At 44.8% G+C, this 12,560-nt stretch overlaps 3 protein-coding genes across 4 annotated transcripts in view; 2 read left to right on the top strand and 1 right to left on the bottom strand.

Moving 5' to 3' along the window:
• LOC126563959 (nuclear receptor subfamily 4 group A member 3) overlaps positions 1–6,244 on the bottom strand; it is a 101,138-nt gene extending 94,894 nt beyond the window's left edge. The window contains exon 1 of the mRNA XM_050220827.1: positions 5,757–6,244. Within this exon, the coding sequence (XP_050076784.1) occupies positions 5,757–6,186 (430 nt within the window). The 5' untranslated portion in view covers positions 6,187–6,244. The remainder of the gene's footprint in view (positions 1–5,756) is intronic.
• LOC126564152 (protein PALS2) overlaps positions 1–12,560 on the top strand; it is a 536,462-nt gene that overhangs the window by 337,675 nt on the left and 186,227 nt on the right. The window lies entirely within an intron of this gene.
• Positions 1–12,560, top strand: part of LOC126564707 (homogentisate 1,2-dioxygenase) — a 650,355-nt gene that overhangs the window by 552,728 nt on the left and 85,067 nt on the right. The gene's annotated exons all lie outside the window — the stretch shown is intronic.

Below are 12,560 nucleotides of genomic sequence, written 5' to 3'. Positions count from 1 at the left end.
GAAAGGAACAGGGATAAAGTTTATTTATTTCCTACAATTATGTTTAACAATACTTTAAGTTACGATACGAGTTTTAATTGCAAAAAAAAAATAGCAAGACGAGAGTAATTAAAACAAGGAATAGAAATAGAAAATTAGAAATGCTTAGAAGCAAGAGGTAAAACAGGTAGAAAAGCTCAAATTAATCAAATGCAAAATAATCATTCAAAATTAATTTTCGAAGACCTCATCGGGTTTAGACTAAACACGAAAATGAACAAGAAATGAAATATATTAGCATCCAATCAATAAACGTTGTTATTCACAACCAATCATGACATGTCACGATGTCATCAATTGGTGAGAAAAATTTCTCTTTCCGTTCGGCTGCTCCTTTCGAAGAAAAGCTGCGCGAAAGAAACAGCGTGGGGATTTTTATTGGCACCAGAAAACGTACATTGAGCAGGTGCCAAGTAAACGTCGATTACTGAACGATTTGGTGAAAATATCTTAAGCATAAGCAAGTAAATAAATAGCCAATTTGCTGTGTGCGAAAGAACGAGAAAAATGGACCACAGAAGCAAGTCAAGCAAAAGGGATTACTAATTGACTAGGAATTTGAGGGAATTTGTGGAATCTCAAGACGAATGTCTTTTTCTGCCATGTTAATATTTTCTCAAGGAAGCTCTATCCATCGGATCAATATTTAAAAATTGAAAAACAACCAAGTTTTGCATGTCTCGGGCTAGCAGTAATAGCATCCCGCTAATTATCTGCCATCACATACATTGTTAGCGGAAGCCTGTTCGTGTAACAGCAACGTAACGATCGAACCAATGACAACATGCTTTACAACCAGCTGACCAAGCGTCGTTTTCCTTCTCCCTTTTTATGTTGTGCTGCGTTCCCTTGGGTGCAACAAATCCATAAGACACCTTTCATACCGACCCAACTGACCACAGCACCAGCAAAGATGTACTTGGTGCGATTGCAACACAAGGTTTACCACATGTACAAGAGGTTCAGGACCTTCGAACTTACGGAAGCATCAGAGCCACGATCTTCGACTTCATCATCACCATGATCGTCATCATATACCCGTGGATCCGTGTGGTGGAAATTACAGCGAAAAACTTGCTCCCAACACCCCAAAAACAACACACAGGGTCTCCCGCTTTCTTGACATGCGGTAGATAGACTCAACGTGTGTGTGTGGAAGCTGCAACTGCAACCGTAGTGCGAAAAAAAAATCAAAAACGAAACAAATAAATGCGCGTTAAACATAAAATAAAACATTGCTAACAAACAAAGCGGCATGGAAACGGACAGACAACGCGCCACGGTGGAAAGAAATAGAACCATACGGGGAGTGAAAACAAACAGCATTTGTACGACCGGGAACGTCAGGAACAGTCGCGGGAAACGCGAACTAACAACCAAAACAACGATACACCGCTGTAGCACCGATGGCAAAGAAGCGACCGAGTAGTTGGTGGAAAAAGAGCCGCCCCAGAGCCCTGAAACGGCGAAACAAGTATGTAAGTGCAAAGATTTATGATACTTTGATATAAATAAGTGGGCATTTGTTGTTGTTTGCAGTGATCGCGTCTATCGGTGCAGGCACGGTACTGCACTCTCGCTGCACTCGCTGGTGTCATGTACGCACGGTACCGTTTTCCTTCCACTCCTCGGAAGCTGCTAGTGGTAGAGAAAAACGCATACGACAAAAAAAAAAACACCAACATTCGCACGCACACATGGCATGGTTAGGAAGAGACTTTGCACGCTGACTACCGATGGGCTGACTCGCGTAAATCGGGCCAAAGGGAAAGTGCATATCTGTGTTGCTTTTGGTAGATTTTTTGGGTGCTATATTGCACGGTTCATGCAAACAATCACCCAAGAACCGCCTGTGTTGGAGCAGTAGGAAGCAGGCAAGGGTGTTGGTGTTTTTGGAAGGGTACAACAGGGAGTCAATGTGCGGTAATAATAGAAAATCATTTTACTAGAACGACTTCTCGCCAAAAACCGCCACTATCACAGCACAGCGCTGGGATTGCGAGTCGAGAGCTGTAAGAGAAAGTAATGGTTCAACGGCCTTTTTTAAGGGATACAGTTGTGGGATATTAGAATCAATAAATTCTAAGTAGCAGTTTAAGACACTTACGAAATTTTTTTCCCCCCTAAACGGAGGCGGAGGTCGTATTTTGATGAACATCTACATACCAGCATTTTTGAGCAATCCTTTGTTGCAATAATTTTTTAAGCTGTTAATCGATTATCTATCTATTACGTATTGTATAACTAATAGTATTTTATAATAAAATAACCCTGAGCGACATCTTATACACGGGATTAGCTTCCATCCGAAGCCACTAACTTTAAAGCGACAGAAAGGGGCAACAAAAAGTTCGTCAACGGTAAATAAAGACCTCTGGAGGTCATAGTTGCTGTGTTCATAGTTGTGTAGCTTCATAACATCAATTTTCAGTATTATTCGTCTAAAACGAGATGCAGAGGCTGATATTTGTTGGAAACTACTTTTTTATAGCTAATTTTTATTTCAATCATTTTATAGCAACTATTAAAATCATCCATTTTCGGTTAAAATGAGAAATCATCCAAAGCCTCATATACCATCAGTTCCTTGCAATGTCTTCGCAAGCGATAGTCCTCCATCCAAATCCCTGTAGCATATTGCTTTCCCCACGATCCCATAAATATTTTTACCGAAAGAAACGTCCATACATAATCCACTTAATAATGAGATTAAAATTCTTCCCTGGCGCCAGTGCCATAATTCTAATCGGGCACCTTCGCGCCACATGCACTGAGCAGGATAAATAATTGCACCAGTCAAACGGTTCTGCTAGCGATCATATGTCTTCGGCGAATCAGCTACCACCAACCATCCCAAGCTTCCTCACCCAATTCCGTCGGGGGTTGTTATTAGGCAGACCTTTTTCTGACCATTAGCGCCAATCATGCGCCACCGATACAGGACACGGTGGACACGCAGTGGACGCTGATGGCGCCCCGATCACTTGTGCCGTATTCGCAGCCCGATGTTAACACGGGTGCGTTGATTGTTTCGATGACATTAATGGCAATAATTAGTGGTAGGCCCAGGATTAGCCGGCACCTACTTTGCCGGCGTCGGTTCTTTTGCGACGATCGTGTTAGAATCAGAATCGCTTCCCCCCCATACCTTGAGAGGTTTGCAGCTTTGCACATCAATTAAACAGTACTGCGGCAAGTGTACACGCACACGCATGTCCCTGTTTGGGCAATCGAAAAACACCGATCACCTAGGCCGGGCGCCGAGCGGCATCACTCGCGGTCGCAATTAGTTCGTGCCGGGAGACCGATTTGGACATTTATGACACGGCTTCTGACATATGACGGGAGGAACGGTTTGTGCACACAGTGGCGCTTAAATTCTCTTCGAAAACACTCCAACAGGGCCGGTGGTAACAGACCCGTAAGCACCACGCGACCCAAAGACCCAAAGAAACCCGTGTCTTCAAGATGATACCTTCCACCAACAAAAAAGAGCAAAGGTTTGATGTATGGACCAGCCGCGAGCTAATTCATAGATCGCGAACCTTTGAGAGCCTGGGGATATTGGGGCGCCAAGGAATTTAGAGGAACCGACTAAGAATGTCTGATGGAACGCTTGATTCGGTGTACCTCGTTGACACCGGCCACCAATCTCGGTGCGTTCATCCATACATCACTCGACAAGGCTTGGGGATGATACCGCCGATACCAAGGACCTCCTACCGAAATGCTTGTTGTGACTTTTCAAACTCGCTGCGTGTTTGATATTTCGGCTAGCAATGATTTAGAACAGTATCGAAAGAGCAAATAGCTTAATAATGCTTCTGCTGACAGTGTTGATCGTTGCGTGCAAAAAACATCCAACGCAGGTTGGATTCTACAATCGGACCCTGACACACTGAGCGCGTGCCATCCGTGTGTGCACAGGCACAGGCACACACACCCCACTGATCCGTCGTCGTCCGTCAGTCAGTCAGCAGGAGCAGGACCAGCGATCCGTCAGGCCTTCCGAAGGTGCGCATCGAAAATGTCACACGCATCGAAAACAAACGCACATGAATTGTGCTTTAGGCCTTTTGAGAATGGATAAGGTTGCACTTTGCGGTTTCGGGCTATTTTTCGCTGACCGGGTGATATTTATCAGCAAACAACCTACCCATCTGCCACACGCTGCCGTGCACTCCAAGTGCTCCAAGAGATTTAGTTATGATGTATTTATTGTGCGTCGTTAATGATCACGATCGCGTCGGTGTTCGGTACAGATCGGGGTCTATTTTTGCAGAAATCAACCCAAAAGCCGCTACCCTTTTGGACACAATCGGACCGAATTCGCGTGGTGGTTTTGATACAGGGATTTAATTAATAATCGGTAAGGTTAATGGCGTACGTACGAGGGTTTTGTGGATTGCGCAACGTTTGGTATTTGCAATTTCGGGCCTCGCAGTGGTTGAATCGAACAGGGAGGGGTGTTATAGCTTACTTTTTTATCAGCCCACCTATACCACGATTGAGACAACTGTAGTAAAGAAGATTTACAATTCGGGCGAGCGAAAATGGGAAAAGAAAAAGGTTTATTTCGGTAATCAGAAATGTAGTTCCTTACTACACCACGGACATGCTCGATTGATGCAATTATGTGCCAAAACGATGGTCCACCAATCGCACTAGATTGCGTTACAACTAATTAGTCCTCCCTGTTGGAGGTAACGTTCTTGTGAGTCGATCAAATTCTAGCTTGAGCACAGAGGTACTCTTAGTTTTCCTCCCAAGTGTATGGCGCTTTGCACCATATTGGATGGAAGTGAGCTCAACTTCCGGGGTTCTATATTCAATCTTACCGACGGGTTTTCACCCACGATCATCATCCCCAAAGGAGGAAGAATAGTCGCGAAAAGATTATTAAATTCCGTATAACTGAGCTACTCACATGTCAACGAAAAAAAAACGATCACACTGTCACGTTTGCAAGCATCTTGAGCGAAGCTTGACATGACGCCTGGCCCGATCGAGGCTGGCGTTCACGGATCAAATTAGCCGATGACATGACTCCCGGCACGCCCAGCCCAATGAGTGCGTGCGAAGTTTCCTGTTGCTGCGGGCCGGCGCTACGCACCCTGATGGAGATTTCCACTTCGTTCGGTGTAATTAATTGCGTCGGTGTAGCATCCGAACCGTGAGTGCGCTTACAAATTGCCCGTACGCACATCACGGCCACAAATTGACAGCTTTGGGAGAGGAAAGTTTGGAAAAATTCCAAATTTTGACTATCGCAGGCCAAAGCGGGTATCGCGATCGTGCCAAACATGATATTCCTTGCTTGATTGACAAGGTTGGAGTACTTCACGGGATGATACATTTGGATGCGAATGGAGCGATGTGCAAACATGAGTCAGAATTAAGGGGTCAGCTAGAAGGGGTTGACTGACGGATGAAGATTATTTTTGGATGTCGTCTACGACACGCTCGTTATTTTGATGATTAGTTTTAAATTTATAGTAGAAATTGATTGATTTTTGTTTTTCATTTTTGCGACTAGCTCGAACTCAAACGACACAATTATAACAGGCAAGCAACATTACCAAAAAACAGCTAAGAATAAAACAGAAAAAAATTAATTGTAGCAATTCAAAATTCAAACAACTTCGGTGCAAAGCGACGGTTAAAGAGTTTCCCTACAAACTTAACATAAGCGTAAAAGAAAGCAAAATAATACATACACTTTTTCTCGTCAAAATATTCAAACTCCTCGCTGGTTGGATCATTGTTGTTCAGATCGCCACCGGACCCGTTCGGGTGCGGACCGTAACCGTGACCATTGCGTTCGCAGTAGTACTGCGGCAACCCGTCCGTCGGTCTGCTGCTGTGCTTCACTTCGATCGTGCCGGCAACGGGACCGAAGCTGCCATAGCACTGCAACCCGTCGCAGTGCCCATCCGCGACCACGAGCGACGACCGGAATAAGCTGGATGGGGGCGACGACGAAGTCGATGAGCTGCCGGACGACGAATAGGACGAAGAGGACGAGGAGTAGGAGGAACCGGACAGGGGATGTGCTGGAGGCAGAAGCTGTGGTTGGGGTGGTGGTGGTGATGTGGCCGACAGTGGCTCCTGTTTCACGACGATCAGCGAAGCCAGCCGGGTTCGCATGTCCTCGAGCCTGGGCACCGGGGCAACCACCGGAAGGCGAAGGCGAATCGCGTAGGGGTTTCTGTTGGTACTGTTAACTTCCTATCAGCAAGAAAAGGGGGAACGATTTTTTCTCCGGACTACTTCCGGGAGAAACTGGCCGGAACGGAACCTGACGAAGGCGGTATCGAACGCAGTGACTTTCAGAAGCACACGCGCGCAATATATTTCTAATCAATTAAGTAACGGTTGTGTTTCCTTTTTCCGTACCTTATCGGAGGGTTTACTTTTTCACTTTACAGTCATTCCACAGCTGCACTAGTTTTTTCTATTATTGCATATGTACATTCAAACGTAACTAAATTTTTACATTGAAATTCTTCTCGTTGAAAATGCACTCACATTACAGCGTCACCTCAAAACTCGACAGTAGCGAATGTATAATCCTAACATAAAAATTGTACAATTGTGAAGGCTCATTGCAGCAGCTTTTTTTTTTTAAATAAGCGAGGAAGTTATAAGGAATCAAAACTAAACTTAATTGGTTCTCAACTGAAAATCACTTTTACAAAACACATCAAACACTGACACGCATACATAGTCACACACTGAGATACAACTACACACAAGCAAACACTAAGCGATTGGGAAAGATGTTTCGAAAAATAATTATAATGCTTATATAAGGATAAACAAGGATATTTGAAAGCACTATTTAAAGTCCACTTTGAAATTTTCGATGGAAAATCAATGTATTCAATAAAATAGTATCATTCGGTCTTTTCAGAAAAAATAAAACTAAAGATAATTACACACACACACACATCACACATCGAAAGCATACTACTGCAGCTTACATGCACTCATCAGAGAAAGCGGCTAAGGATGCAAAAATCGAGCCAAGGCAATGCAGCAGATAACAGCGGCAACAACAGCGACAACAACAGCGAGATGCCGAAGCAGAACGAACCTGCTGAAGGTTCGAGGACCCTCCGGTGCTGTTCTTGTTCCTCCTCCAGTACGAATGTGACACTGGGCTTGACCGCGGCCGGAATCGACAGACGAATTCGCGGACGGTGGTCAATCACGGGCACGGACGGCACGGTACATTCAACGCACACGCGATGGCGGCAGTCGATAAGGTCGACAGTACGGCAATCGTGGAACAAAAAACTCCGAAAATACGCCAAATTGTTATCCTTCACGAGGCACAACGCACGCTTACTTCGTTCACAGGAACGCGGTTCACATTAAACTATTTCCCATACAGTTCGACAAAAGGTTGATCACTTTCTAGCACAATTTTACACATTATGCTGCTAATAAAGTCTCTTGCTTATTTGATTCCGCAATGTCCAAACACTTTCGCCACTTTACAGCACACTTATAAAACTGGTCACTTGATGTTAAAGCACTACTACGTCACCAAAACATCGCACAAGAAGCAAGGAAAAATCACAATTCATTCAATTACAAGGAGATTTCAAATTGTGTTCATTTTTTGAACGGGATTTAGCAAGATTCGTACACACTCGCTCGCCGGGATGCACTGAGCGCGCTGATAAAGCAAACGAACGGTACCGCGGACCGATCCTCAACAGTCCACCTACGACGACGGTGAGAAAGTGCGACTCGTCGATACGTTAAACCGATTCCGATCCACACCCGGGGGGGAATCCGATCATCCTTCACGACCAGCCCACCACAAGCACACACACACACATACAGAAGATCAACATAGTCACTCTCACTCACTAGCAGACGGGGGGATCGTTACGATCACGATCATCGGAGTTGAAAAGGGGAATTCGCAAAGGCATATACACACAACTCACTTCTCATCAACGGGGTGCGCTCTCGTGTGTGCCGTTTCTTCTGCACCGAGAGCGCAGCACAATCCGTGCGAAGATGCCGAACGCTCCCAACAGAGACGGGCTGAACACACAGATCACCAACCTCCGCCGACAATGACGACGACGACTACACAAGATCGAGATGCTGGATGTAGTAAAGTGTGTCCGACCGAGTGAGAGCGAGAGTGTTTCCTGCACATCCAAAAAAGCCCATACCTCGATCGTGTGTGAGTGTGTGCACGAATGGGCGGGAAAAAGTGTACTTTTCTACCACTATTGCCCCAAAACAGCGCCCCACCATTAATCACATCACCAGCAGCATGTTGTCAGCTGCTGGAGGAATTCTGGTTCGTTTCAATTTCGCACACGCTCCGGGATTATATGTGTGTGTGAGTGTGTGTATGTCAAGTAGAAAAAAGGAGCTTTATCTCACTAACTTCACCGTCACCAAGAGGACACCAAGGGACGAAAGATTTCGGTTCACTTTCACCCTCACTCGAACGCGCGCCGGCTCACTTACTCACTTTCGCTTTCGTTCACTAGCATCGCCGCCTGGATGCTGGATCTGTGTGTCCCGGTGACCTGGATCCTTCAACCGGCAAACCAAAAGAGATAAAGAGTTAATCAGAGCACACTAGTTGCAACTCCATTTCTTGCGCACTTTATCGTTTTTTTATCTCTTAATCTTGATAACGCCACAAGGCACAAGAATACGTTCCGAAACATTATTAAACGTCTTGTTCACTCTCACTTTCATCCAACGCTGCTCTGACGCACTGCTGGTTGGACAAGAGTCCTCGAACCGTTCACAACTTAAAAGAATAATTCCCAAACAGAAAAAAAAAACCGGTTGATCCACTAGAATTAGGTTCTTCGGTTTACACATTTCGCACAGCACGGCTCATGATGGTTCCATGGGGTTTTTGATTATTTCTTACTTCTGGACGCTTTGGAAGGAATCGTTTTCAAACTAGTTTTTAGCTCACCAGTTCTTGTGAAGACCCTTAGTTTTATTGTACTTTAACACAAACACAAAATTTTATGATAAATAACACTCACTTTCATCCCGATCAACCCCACACAAGCACGGACTACACCGATCGTGGCGGTTCACAATCGTACCGCAAATATTTCACCGAAGAGCGCAAAAAAACCCGTTCCCCAAAAATACACTCTGCTCCATAGGGCGCCTTCAGCGTGACTGAAGATTTGGTCGTCCCAGCGCGGGCTAGTATATCGCGTACACACGGCAAAAGACGTTCGACCGACCAGGCTGCTCCACACACGGCCAAACTCCCCAACGCTCCAAACTCGCTCTTTCTCTCACGCTCGTGTGCGCTCTTCTACTCGCCCGCTCAGTCTCACTACGCGACGCATCTCACTACCGTGCGATCCTAACCTTCCGCAAGCGCGAATCTGCTGAGCCCCAACGAGCGACCTTCGCGCCTTTCGTTGTAGCCCTTTTTCCCGCCCTCACACAGCCACACGGCGTGTTGTGTATGTGTGTGTCGTCACTCTGCATCTTCCTCTCAGTGGAGTAGTTGCTCTCACCACCCAACCATCTGCACGCAGCGTCCGAGGGTTTTATGCTCCCTTCTCACGCGCCCATCTCATCTCACGCGCCACGAACGGCCAACGGCGGCGTTCGTCAACGGTGACGTCACGGATAGCTTGCTGCTAACACGCGGTTTCGCTTGCGAAAAAGCGAGACCACCCTATACAACACGGGCTAAACGTTCGTTCGGGAAGTGTTTTTCGCACTAATGACGTCACAAAGCGGGTGAGGCAGTCGTGAGAAAAATCGTTTCCGCCTCCAACCACCACTACCGCCTTATTGCCAGGCTTTTCTTTGCTCGAGGGGTGTTTCACGTGTCACTCCACCTGCGTGTGTGTGATGCGAGATGAGTAAAATGGGTTTTCTTCGGTACACTGCCGCCCTTTTTGGGTCCGTTCCCCTCCGCTGTCCGCTGCACAAGCTAAATTTCATTCATACTTTTCCGGACCGTGGACATGCGCACCGAGGCTCACCCGCCAATGGAAAAATCGATTTGCCCTGGTCGCGAGTATGCCCCCATACCCTCTGCGGCAGGACACACATTCCGTCACACCTTAGGCTTGGGGGGTGGCAATTCAGGACCGGAGTTTGTTCCTCCCCAAGTAGCTGCATTGAACTTGACCATGGAGGAAAACCATGGATTGCAACGATAACGAATACGTGAGTACGATCGATAGTTACCTTCGCATGCTTGTTCTTGGCCGGCCTTTTGAAAATACACACAACTCTAGCGAAAGGAAACCAAATTCAAACGGATAGTAAAAACAACTAAATTTATGTCGAAAATCCGGGAAATTTTATTTTTAAATTACCTTCCAAATTCGAATTTTCCTCACCCACCGGGTGAATAAACTGACATTTAACAGCAAAGAAATCATGCAACGTGGAAATTGGACACAGAATCATTTCTAAAAACGGACTTTTTTATTCCTGAACATGAACCACTTCCCTCGGTTGGCTATTTCCATACCATTGCTGGTTTCAAAATGAATGTAACTATTATATCATTTCCCTTTACCCAGAGTTTCCCAATCTGTTTTCTCCTTTTGTAGGGTGACGCGTCCTGACTTGGCTCATTACGAACGTGTTTTGGCTGAGGTTGTTGGTTTTAATTTTCTGTGTATTCAACTTGTTGTGCGTAGCCATGGTACGGCAGTACGTACGCCCGAGCAGGGAACGAACATAACAAAACCACGCGACACAGTAAGTGCCATTGCATAAGGGAAAAACGCGTTCGCACCTTTGCAGACACTTGTACGGTAGTTCTAGAAACGTTTTTCCATTCATGCTAGTTGTTGCTGTTGTTTGATTGTGACTTTTGGTCAGCACGATTTGTTCTGTGAAGGATGTCAGTGAGGTTACGGCTTATGCATATTTATTTTCTCACAGCCTAGCATGGGATAGGTGCTTGTAAATTGGAGTCGTTGATTTCTAGTGGCTCATAACATACAACCTGATAGATGATTTCATAGTAAGAGTTTCCACCGTAATATTGATTGTTTTAGAGTTCTTTTTGTTTTGTTTCACAGTAATTTCTGTGTGTACTGCCAACAATTCGTTCTACATTTTATATGCTCAAAAATGCTCAAATTGTACTACCTAATGGTGAGCTAGTAATATTTTTATATTGCCATTAAAACATATTTTTTAATTGATTTGTTATTTATATTTAAATATACATTTAAAATTTATAATATTATTCCCCTCAAAAATTGGTCAGGATGTACTGCTATTATTTACAATGTAAAACCCAAACATAATCTTCTCTTATTATGCTCATATTGCACAACACAACGGTGATATTAGATTTTTTTAAACATTTCTTAAAGTCATCGTCTTTCGTTCGTGTTTCGTAAACAAGTTTTAAATAAAATAAAAAAAACATGATGATACAACATCAAAAACTTAATCAGAAACAATAATTGGCTCCAGCTATCATCATCATGACGCAACGGTCTAACCACATTGTTACGCTGTGCCGCGATTAATTTATCCTTCCGTGGTCTTTTTTTTTGCCCACAAATAACCTGGTCATTATGAATTGAAACAAACTTCTTCCTTGCGGTGCAGCAGAAAACTGCACAAACACTGTTCTAATTATACACTTTAGCCACTATGTGTGTGTGTGTGTGTTCGGATCGGTTCGAGCTTCCTGCACTTCATTACCGGGGTCTGATTGAAATAAAATTTTCACCAATGACGCAAACAATTCCGTACCGTTTCCAGTTCCAGTGCCGTTTCCGAGACAGGAACCGAACAACAACAACAACAAAAACACACAACAACACAAATATCATCGAGGGTTGATGTTTACAACTTCCCAACCCCCACACCAGGCGCCACACGACGACGGGAACACAACCGAGATGGTTTAAAAGTTGTGCCTTCGGCGCGATACACCCAGCAGTGACATCAGACCGAAAAACCCGCACACAAACAATCCTTCGCCGGTGCAATTCAAGTTCCTCACTCATGCACCCCGGAAGTGTTTCACACAGCTGTCATGTTTTTTTTTTTTTAAAGGGCGGTGGCTTTGAGTAGTCGGGTTTGTCTTGTGGAATGCATCGTACCGTCGTCTGTGCGTGTGTGTGTTGGTTGCAATGCCATGGATCGAGCCCGTCAATGACGTACAGGAGGCAGAATGCACCGTTCGAAACATATCATCAGCTTCGCCGTACGGTCAATTGGGAACCATCGTACCAACGAGAATGGATCTAAAAATAGCTCCCCTACTCAACCCAGCTGTGCTTCATGTAGCTAGTTTGCTGGATATTTCAAGCCTTTTAGAAGCCTCGTTTGAAGTTGAGTTTTTTGTGTATCTTCACTACAGGCACCATGAGCACCGACACAAGAAATGGTAACTCATTCATTTTCCATAACGGATGTATGAAACCGTTGTTCGGAAGCAGAAGACTTTATTTTGGACGATGCACCTCAAGAAAACTTTGAGAAAAAATATTACATACATATTGGAGTATTTATAAAGT

The sequence above is a fragment of the Anopheles maculipalpis genome, chromosome 3RL (genome assembly GCF_943734695.1).
Source record: "Anopheles maculipalpis chromosome 3RL, idAnoMacuDA_375_x, whole genome shotgun sequence".
Taxonomy (NCBI): domain Eukaryota; kingdom Metazoa; phylum Arthropoda; class Insecta; order Diptera; family Culicidae; genus Anopheles; species Anopheles maculipalpis.
Note: the sequence above shows the minus strand (reverse complement) of the source record. Positions and strands in the feature narration are given on the sequence as shown.